Source organism: Cebus imitator, unplaced genomic scaffold (genome assembly GCF_001604975.1).
Source record: "Cebus imitator isolate Cc_AM_T3 unplaced genomic scaffold, Cebus_imitator-1.0 Scaffold23, whole genome shotgun sequence".
Classification (NCBI taxonomy): Eukaryota; Metazoa; Chordata; class Mammalia; order Primates; family Cebidae; genus Cebus; species Cebus imitator.
In genome coordinates this window covers 3486202-3496831 of record NW_016107338.1, presented here as the reverse complement: position 1 = coordinate 3496831, position 10630 = coordinate 3486202, and the positions used below count along the sequence as shown (strand labels likewise).

At 36.4% G+C, this 10630-nt stretch overlaps 1 protein-coding gene across 8 annotated transcripts in view; it reads right to left on the bottom strand.

Moving 5' to 3' along the window:
- The window catches only part of TIA1 (TIA1 cytotoxic granule associated RNA binding protein), a 19495-nt gene extending 9403 nt beyond the window's left edge, over positions 1-10092 (bottom strand). Inside the window, exons 1-4 of one of the 8 annotated variants that reach the window (XM_017522034.2) lie at positions 9997-10072; positions 8476-9824; positions 6019-6084; positions 5240-5315 (exon numbers count right to left, since the gene is read on the bottom strand). In XM_017522034.2, the coding sequence (XP_017377523.1) occupies positions 5240-5293 (54 nt within the window). In that variant the 5' untranslated portion in view covers positions 5294-5315; positions 6019-6084; positions 8476-9824; positions 9997-10072. Of the gene's footprint in view, positions 1-5239; positions 6085-8475; positions 9825-9996 lie in introns of all 8 variants that reach the window. The other 7 variants (XM_017522031.2, XM_017522028.2, XM_037736150.1 and 4 more) reach the window with 7 other exon arrangements.
- Positions 10093-10630: the final 538 nt, after the last annotated feature.

Here is a 10630-nt window from a genome sequence, read left to right as displayed (position 1 = left end):
TTTTTTTTTTTTTTTAAATGGAGACAGGGTCTCCATTATGTTGCCCAGGCTGGTCTCTAACTCCTGGACTCAAGCAATCCTCCTGCCTTGGCCTCTCAAAGCTCTGTTATTACAGGCATGAGCTACTGTGCCTGGCAGGAAACACACATTACACATTCTTTTTTTCTGAGATGAAGTCTCACACTGTTGCCCAGGCAGGAGTGCAATGGCGTGACCTCGGCTCACTGCAACCTCCGCCTCCTGGGTTCAAGTGATTCTCCTCTCTCAGCCTCCCAAGTAGTTGGGATTACAGGCATCCACTACCATACCTGGCTAATCTTTTGTATTTTTAGTAGAGATGAGGTTTCACCATGTTGGCCAGGTTGGTTTCAAACTCCTGACCTCAAGTGATCCATCTACCTTGGCCTCCCAAAGTGCTAGGATTACAGGCGTGAGCCACTGAGCCCAGCCAGAAATGCACACTTAAAAAGAAACAAATATTATCAACACTAACCAGTCAGAACTCCATGAGATGCTTAACTAATGTTACGTGTTGAATTGTGTCCCTCAAAATGATAAGTCCTACACGCTGGTATCTGTGAATGTGGCCTTATTTGGAAACAGGGTCTTTGCAGAAGTAATTAAGATGAAGTTATATTGGATTAAGGTGGGTCCCAAATCCAATGACTCAAGTCCTTGTAAGAGGCAAAGATTAGACTGGGCGCGGTGGCTCACGCTTATAATTCCAGCACTTTGGGAGGCTGAGGCAGGTGGATCACTTGAGCCCAGGAGTTAGAGACCAGCCTGGCCAACAGGGCAAAACCCTGTCTCTACAAAAAATATGAAAATCAGTTAGGCATGGTGGTGCACACCTGTAGTATCACCTACTTGGGAGGCTGAGAAGGGAAAATCACCTAAGCCTGGGAGGTCGAGGCTGCAGAGTGAGACCCTTTCTCTCTCTCTCAAAAAAAAAAAAAAAAAAGATTACATGGATATATAAAGAGAGAAGGTAGTTACATGTGAAGATGAAGGCAGAGATTGGAGTTATACAGCTACAAGACAAGGAATGGCAAGGATTACCAGTAACCATCAAAAGCTTAGAAGCAACAAAGGATTCTTCCAGAGCCTTCAAGAGAGCATGAACATGCTGACACCTTGATTTTGAATTTCACACCTCCAAAACTTTGAGAAAATAAATTTTTGTTCCCCTAAGCCATCTAGTTTATGATACTTTGATACAGCTCCTCAAGAAAAAAATAAAACTATTCATTCATAAAAGTAGGAAAAAACCATATAATGTATATGTCTATGTTGGCGGTTATGAATGGGAAATAAAGTGAAACAACTCTTGAGAATTATAACAGAGAAATGGGGATACAGGTAGGGAAGAGATGTAAGAATAAAGAGTGGTTGAGGTCAGGTGTGTTGGCTCACACTTGTAATCCCAGCACTTTGAGAGGCCAAGGTGGGCAGATCACCTGAAGTCGGGAGTTCAAGACTAGCTTGACCAACATGGACAGACCCTGTCTCTACTAAAAATACAAAAAATTAGCTGGGTATGGTGGCATATCCCTGTAATACCAGCTACTTGGGAGGTTGAGGCAGGAGAATTGCTTGAACCTGGGAGCAGAGGTTGCAGTGAGCCGAGATCATGTAATTGCACTCCAGCCTCGGCAACAAGAGTGAGACTTCATTTCAAAAAAAAAGAGTGGTTTTGATTAAGAGGTACTAGATGGCCAGGGACGGTGGCTTGTGCCTATAACCCCAGCACTTTTGTAGGCCAAGGCCACGGGGACTGGTGGAAGCCAGGAATTCAAGACTGGCCTGGGCAACAAACTGAGATTGTTCCTACAAAAAAAAATTTTTTTTGTTTTGTTTTCTGCCTCTCAGGTTCAAGGGATTCTCCTGCTTCATCCTCCTGAGTAGCTGGGATTACAGGTGTGCACCACCATGCCTGGCTAATTTTTGTCTTTTTGGTACAGACAGCGTTTCACCATGTTGGTCAGGCTGGTCTCAAACTCCTGACCTTGTGATCCACCTGCCTCAGTCTCCCAAAGTGTTGGGATTATCAGTGTGAGCACTGCGACTGGCCTTTTTAAAAAAAAAATAATAATAATAATGTGGGCATGGTGGCGTACACCTGTGGTCCCAGCTACTCTGGAGGCTGAGGCAGGAGGATGGCTTGAGCCCAGGAGTTCTGAGGCTTCGGTGAGCTGTGATCACACCTCTGCACTCCAGCCTGAGTGACAGAGTGAGACACTGTCTCAAAAAAAAAAAAAAAAAATCTATTACTGCTCGGGTTCAACAAAATTCATAAAATAATAATAATAAAAAAGAGAAATACTAGGTGTTGTCTGGTTGATGAGAATCATCCAGTGGAGAAGGAATAGAGTGATGACACAGGATTGTAATAAAAAGAACAGTATATATTATGTGATTCCATTTATAGGAAATGTTGAGTACAGGGAAATCTAGTCAGTACATTGACAGTTGCTCAGGGCTGGCAAGAGGGGCATTAAAGAAAAAGATAGTGACTGCTAATGAGTTATGTAGCTTCTTTTTGGGATGGTAAAAATATTCTAAAATTGATTTTGGTGATAGTTGCACAGTTCTGTAAAACCACTGAATTGTACACTTTATTTATTAAATATTCTAAAATTGATTTTGGTGATAGTTGCACAATTCTATGAATTACCTAAAAACCAATGAATTGTACACTTTATTTATTTATTTAATTTTGAGACAGGATCTCACTCTGTCACCCAGGCTGGAGTGCAGTGGTGCAGTCTCAGCTCACTGGAACCTCAACTCCCTGGGCTCAGGTGATTTCCCCACCTTAGTCTCTCAAGTAACTGGGACTAAAGGTGTGAGCCACCATACCTGGCTAATTTTTGTATTTTTTTTGTAGAGAAAGGGTTTTGCCATTTTGCCCAGGCTGCTCTCAAACTCCTGGGCTGAAGTTATCTGCCTACCTTAGTCTCCCAAAGTGCAAGGATTACAGGTGTGAGCCACTGTGGCCAACCACACTGTGTACTTGAATAATAACTCAATAAAGCTGCTGTTAAAATGAGGCAGTGACAGCACAGGCTCGAAGTCCTTGAAAAGACAAGAAAGGTAGGGACACAATCATAAGTGATTTGGCCTTTGACAGGAAGGACCTTTCCTGTACTATAATAGAAGGAATAATGGGAAAGTGGATGAATTTTATGTAAGTTTGGTGGTTTAAAGATGAGGAAATTCTTGTATGGTAGTCTTGTTTTTTATCAGTGAATCATGAGATAAAGGTGTTAGCTTAGGGTAATGATGGAGGAAGAAGGGAGGATAACTGAAGAGATGGAGCAGTGAGGAATAAAATAGTCATCACAAAGAATGGGAAATCAAATGTATCAGACAAACACATGATTGCCTAGATAGTACTCTGTACTCATCTACAATGTGTGACTATTAAATTAGAAGTAAAACCACTTGGACTCAGTTTTTTTCCAAAAACATTCAGTTATTTTGGGGTAGGCAGAGAAGCTAAGTTCAATCAGAATTGTGGTTTTCCTAGCATGTAGAACATAGGAAGGCTGGTGGGTAACTACAATCAAGGCGGTAGCACAGCATAACAGAGCCAAACACATACCACAAATTCTACAGAAGTTGAAATTTATAGATTATATTATTTACTCAAAGTTAGCAACTGTTTCATAGTGGTTGTCAGAATTTGCATATATCTCTGGCTAACTCCAGAGGCTGGACATAGGTATCAATAGACAACCTTTGCTATTTCACTCTAGTTCATACTAAACACAGATTCAATAGTGATTTTTATACAGCAGAACCCTATAGCTCATAATTTCAAAAATATGAAAAATTAGATCCCAGCCCACCAAACCCCCAACTTATTTCCCTAAGTTGCACTAAAACATTCTAAAAACCTATGAGGAACTCAAATAAGGAACTCAACTTAATCATGGCTATCAATCCGCTGTACAAGGTATTTTTCTATCTTTCTAAAATACTATATACTGTGATTAATAGTAAAGTTTTCAGAAGCAACTAAACTGTTATAATTTTTATTTTCTCATCTCACAGGAAAATAATAATCTTTTAATTGGTAGATGGGACATGTACATGATTGAGCTTGTATTTCACCTCTCAATATACTTTATCATTTTCAACTTTTTTTTTTTTTTTCCTTAAGACAGGGTCTCACTTTTTCACCCAGGCTGGAGTGCAGTGGTTTGATCACGGCTCACTGCAGCTTTGACCTCCTGGGTTTAAGTGATCCTCGGACCTCAGCCCCACAAGTAACTGGGACTACAGGCATGCGTCACCAAGCCCAACTAATTTTTTGTAGAGATGGAGTTTTGCCATGTTGTCCAGGCTGGTCTTGAACTCCTGACCTCAAGTAATCCACCTACTCTGGCCTCCCAATGTGCTGGGATTACAGGATTACGGGTGTGAGCCACTGGGCACAGCCAAATTTTTGGAATTTCCGAAAAAAAAATAAAATAAAAAATAAACATAAATTTTGTAGACAAAGGGTCTCACTACATTGGCAGGGCTTATCTCAAAACTTCTCAGCCTCCCCAAGTGCTGAGATTATACATGCCCAGCTAATATTTAATTTTTTAAAAAGTTCCTACCCATCACAGTATTTTAATTATTTTTTTTGAGTTAGGGTCTCACTCTGTTGCCCAGGCTGTGCTGTGGCATGATTTCAACTCACTGCAACCTCTGCCTCCCGGGTTCAAGCAATTCTCCTGCCTCAGCCTCCCTAGTAGCTGGGCCTACAGGCACCCCAAATTTTTGTATTTTTAGTAGAGACAGGTTTTACCATATTGGCCAGGCTGGTCTCAAACTCCTGACCTCAGGTGATCCACCCGCCTTGGGCTCCCAGAGTGCTGGGATTACAGGCATGAGCCACTGTGCCTGGCCTCATCACAGTATTTTATTAGCTACTTTTAAATTACCATGGGAATATAAACAAGGGAGATAATGAATTAAGTCCATAAATGAGATTTTCAACATCTTCCTTTGGCTGATAATTTAAACAACTTTACTTCTTATATTCTGAAAACATGAGTACTCTGCATGAATCAGCAGGTGTTAATAAATGTTAAATAGACAAAACAGAAGGAGATACCTTCTAGTGAGGATTTATTTTAATTATCAGTAAAATAAACAGCAGATGAAAGAAAGATTAATAATTAAAACTGAGTGTTTCCATTCTTTACTGTTTAAGCATTGTACATGCACTTCTGACTGAGCTCACCCATTTGTTGAAAAAGGAGACAAAGCCATATCCCTTAGACTTTCCTGTTGCCATGTCTTTTACCACTCGGGCATCTCTGAAATCAGAAACAATCAGAAGTTTAGGTTTGCAAACTGTCCTCTGGATATAAAATGAGAATTTCACACACAACTGATTATCATGTTTCACCTTCATTAAAGTGAACCTTTAATGCAAATTCACCTTTTATTCTACAAAATTTATCATGTATTAGGAAATGAGGCTTAATTTTATAGACATGCAAATCAGTAACTTCTTAAGTATATATGCATATGTACATTGTACAGAAATTGCCTCTCCAAAAAAATTTTTAAACTTTTAAATATTAAGCATGGTGAAAGCAGCTACTCACATGAACTACTTAAACATTTATAAAGTTCACAGGATATTAGATGAATGGCTTTCTTTAACCATGCAATTTATAATTTATTTGGCATTATATTCTACCTTATAATTAAAAAAAAAATAGAAAACCGGAAACCAAAAGCATAAAAAAGTTGTACATTCCCTAAACTAATTAAATTATTTCATTTTTTCAGATCAACTTATACCCCCCTTTTCGACTAGAGTAAAATTTGAGAAGTTGACATTTTTAGAAATGTTAAATCATTGAAGAAAAATACTAGACAAACACAAGTTTTAAACTATACAAGAAAAGATTTTACACTGAATTTTATAATAGCATTCATATAAAATTGATTGGAACTACAAGATATAAAAGCAAAATTTTAAAAAGTCAGAAAGTAAAAAAGCACGCCAACATTTATCCACTGTGAACCGTAGCTTGTAGTTAGCCAGGGCAATTCTGTCCATTCTTCAGAGACACTCTGCAAAATAACCAGAGCCCTATTATTTGAGATTGAGTAAAAACCCAGCCATGATAGCTAAAACTCCATACCTCAAAAAATTGGACTCAAATTGTGCTTCACAGGCAATCTGCTTTTAAGTTAGTCAGGTATGTCATAATGCTTGCTCTCTTAGGACACATGAACAAAACAGGCACTTTTATAACAAAAACCCAAGTCTGAAAGCCATGCAATGTAATTTTCTATTAAAGTAGACATAAGCATATTTTAGATCAATTTGAATGATTTATTAAGTGTTCAGGGTCAAAATGACAAAGATGTGGTGGTGAAAAGGGAAAACTAATGTAAGTCAATTCTTAATATGCAAAAATACTTAATAAATTATTTGTATGGTACACATGCATTTAATTTGGTAGCTGACTCTCTTCTACACCGTAAAATATTAGTCTACCCTAAACTCAAGGAACAGGAAGAGTTCACAAGCTGTATATAAGGGAAACTACCATGTTTTTTATACTAAATGCTTTTACAGACCACTGTTTATTACACATCTATAAATCAAGCACTGATATCTGCACTTTTTAGAGATTATCTATCATGGGAACCCTTCAACATACAGTTATCAACTTATCTCCTTTAACAATAAAAAATCAGGAAAATATGCTGACTGCCAAATGATTCCTTTAAATGTAGGAAAGCTAACTCCTTGTATAGCCTAAAACTCAAACTATACATTATCTCAATTGAAAATCCTAAAACTTAAAGGTCTCACCAAGAAAAAAAAAGTCTACATCAATAATCATGGGACCATAAGAAAATCTAGACTAAAAATATGATACAAAAACATATTTAAGAAAAATAAATTATGACCATGATTTGTAAATCATGAAACTGCTAAAATTTGAAGGTCACTTAACTTAAACACACCAACTGTTAAACAATCTTTGCCTAATCCCAAACTAAAATTCCCAGGTTTTCAAAAAAGCTACCTCAATTGAAATCAAAGCATTTAATTAAAAAGCTACTTAATCTGTTCACAATGTTAGAAAGTTTTTTCTTCTTAAAGGTTAAGGAAATGTTAACCTTGAAAAATGTTCAACTCATATTTATTTCTCTCTGAAAACATTCTCCGGAGAAGCAGCAGCAAAGATCTAGATCAGGCTTCTTTATCTTTTTATGGTCCTGTGACTATTCTGACAATAGGATGAAATTTACAAAGATTTTCCACACCAAAATGAAAACACAAATATTTGCACAGAGATTTAGAGCTCTTGAGAGGCCAAAGGATAAGACTGTCTAAGTCTAGATATTTGAAAGCAAGCCAATTATTATTGAAACTCTAAGACATTATTAAGAGGAACAATCAGAAAGAAAAGCTGTACTTATTTTCCTAATCAGGTCTCACAAAGAAAAATGTCATCTGAAAGTCCATTGATAAGCCCTAATTCTGTGACTGCCTTTAAAGCTGGCCATTCCTTGGTCACATGCATTGTCACCCACTCATCAACAAACTATAACTCTTCAAATGAAAACTCCCCCAAATTCATCACCAACACTACTGGCATTTACTTCCCAGTCTCCTCATCTCATCTCTGCTGTTGGTCTGTTCAAACCAAACCACCGTTAGCATTGCCTTTTTAGTACTCTTTTAGGTGGAAAAATAATAGAGCAACCGGAAATCCTGAAGAAGTTTTCTAAACTAAATAATTACTCCACAGAAAGTACCATAAACAACTTATTCTTACTCTAATATGGCATGCTTTTCAAAATTTTAAAGTTCTTCTATGATGAATACTATATCAAGTAAGGTATTTATTCATAAGGGCCTAAAATGTATGATTAATAACTGTATCAAGTAAGGTATTTATTCATCAGGGCCTAAAATGTATGATTAATAACAAGTGCAAGCAAGGCAGTGCTTCATAAAATACTATAAGGCACTATTATTGTTAGCAGTTTTTTTAAAAGGGTGCAAATACTTAGGAAATAACATTTATTAACTGCTTTTTAGGTTGAATTGTTAAAGTTTCTTTTTGTTAAAATATATTAACACAAAATGCATGGTATCATAGACGTGCGCAATGGATCTAAATTCCTTAGTCACAGCACAGTTTTAACTAAAGATTATCACCAAGCTAGCTTGACACCTATATAAGAAACTATAAAATGTACAATGGCAAATCTGTCTCTTAAAAGCTATGCTAACTGAAAAAGGATTTTAAGGTAATTGAAAACCAGAGGTTTATTCATCAGTGGGAAAACAATCTTTTGCTGTTAACTTCTTGAATGACCTCTAAACAATGTAATACATTATAAATTAATATAAAAAATTCATACTAAAATTATTTTCAAGTTATGTCTACATATAATTGTTTCTAATTAAAAAGATTTTATTTATCTTCTGTTACTTACGATATTCTTCCAAATGGTGCAAAAGCAGCTTTTATATCTTCAGTTGTAATTTCTGGACTGAGATCACCAACAAAGACATGGAAATGATCTTATAAGGGGAAGGAAGGGGAAGTGAAAAGAAAAACAGAACTTTAGAATTTAAAAAGTACTAAAATCTATCCAATAAAGTATTCTTAAAATGATTATGACTTACGATAAAGTATAAACAAAACACTATCCTATATCTATACAAATCCTATCAACTTTAAACGAGTCAAGGTAACAATATAGGAAAAATTCTCCTGAAAAGGCTGTGATACATCTAACAGGAAGTGACATTTATATTTCTATTTACAGTCAATTATTATACTGGTCTAAGAAAATAAATTAATAATATACAAGTTTCAGTTCTGCAAAAAATTTAATGCCTTAGTTACCATTCTAATAATAATTATTTACTTTTATTCAGTTTACCACTATATTAAGGCTTTACAAATTAAAATAGTGGTACTGGGAATTATGTAGACTAGATTTGCCTCAGTTAACACAATTTACTGAAGCTAGCTACATGATATATACTTGGTTTAACCATATTTTGTGAAGAACAATCAAAGAAATACCTTGCATTGCAACAGTTTGATGTTAAAGTATTTGACAGTTTTCTCAAAAGCCAACAGTTTTGGTTGCCCAGACATTACACCATTCAGTTTATGTGAATCCATGTGCAAGTGAACTAAGACTGAAGGCAACAGAATGAAAACAGTAATCCCTTCACTTTATATCAGAACCATTAAAAAAGCATTGGAGAGAAATAACCATCCCATATCTGAGTTTTTAAAAAAGACAATTATCAAAAAAAGAAACACTTTAAAAATGCAAAATTGTTGGACCAACACTTTAAAATGGACACACACATAAATTTGACAAAGCATATTTGGAAAGAAAAGTTACCCATATTTGACAGGCCTTAAACAACATTTTGGATTGCTCTTTGGGAAACAAAATTTGAGGAGCAATTCAAGCATTTGGAAGATCTGAGTATGAAGCCCAGACGGTGACCTCAAGAAAGCCGGGTATCTTGCCCCTTAGTTGTGAAAGTAGTTCTAAGGCATCAGCTGCTACCAAAGGGGTCAGAAAGCTTGAACTAGCACCAAAGTAGTGGACAAGCTATACTTGGTCAACACTGAGAAGAAGTGAGAAAAATATTGCTAGAGAGACAAATAGAAATACTATCTCCTCCCGCCCCCCCTCCCCCAAATATCATACAAAAAAACTTCAGGTGGTTAGTGAATACCCTTTCAAGAGATTTCATTTTATGTTTAAGAAGATACAATTACCTTGTGAACGCTGTGTGCTGACAACGGTACTACCTGATGACAAAGATTAGATTTGTTCTTAAATTTATTAACACAAACACATTCAATCATATCTTAGGATAACGATCAAAACATTACTGCAAACATGTACGATGTTTATGGGCTTTACAATAAAACTACTGGGTATAATAAAAACAAATGTTCAAAAAGCATAAAATATACTTACTGCTTGTATCTTTCTTTTGACTGCTGGGGGTTGTTGCCCAATTCACTTTGACTTCCTAAAAAAAATTTTCTACATTTATACTTCATAAAAATAAAGCCCAAAATCACATTTGCATCTATAAACATAGAGGAAGTTATCTATTTAAGATGAAACACTAAAGGAGATGCCAGCTCTGGTCCAGTTTCAATACTTATCTTCTGAACTACATTTAGGCAAATAAATAATGTTGACAAATCTTAATCTTTCTATGTCTGTTAACATTCAATTAACCTTTTTTACCTAAAAGTACCAACATTATTTTTTTCTTTGATTCTTTTCCATTAGCATCCAAACATTGAGTAATTCAGCAAATATTTTAGTATTTACCATAATACTAACATAGGTCGGTGGCTCATGCCTGTAATATCAGCACTTTGGGAGGCCAAGGCAGGTGGATCACCTGAGGTCAGGAGTTCAAGACCAACCTGGCCATCATAATGAAACCTTGTCTTTACAAAAATACAAAAATTAGTTGGGCATGATGGCAGGTGCCTGTAATCCCAACTATCATGGAAGAACTGCTTGAACCCAGGAAGTGGAGGTTGCAGTGAGCTGAGATGGCACCATTGCACTCCGGCCTGGGTGACAGAGCAAC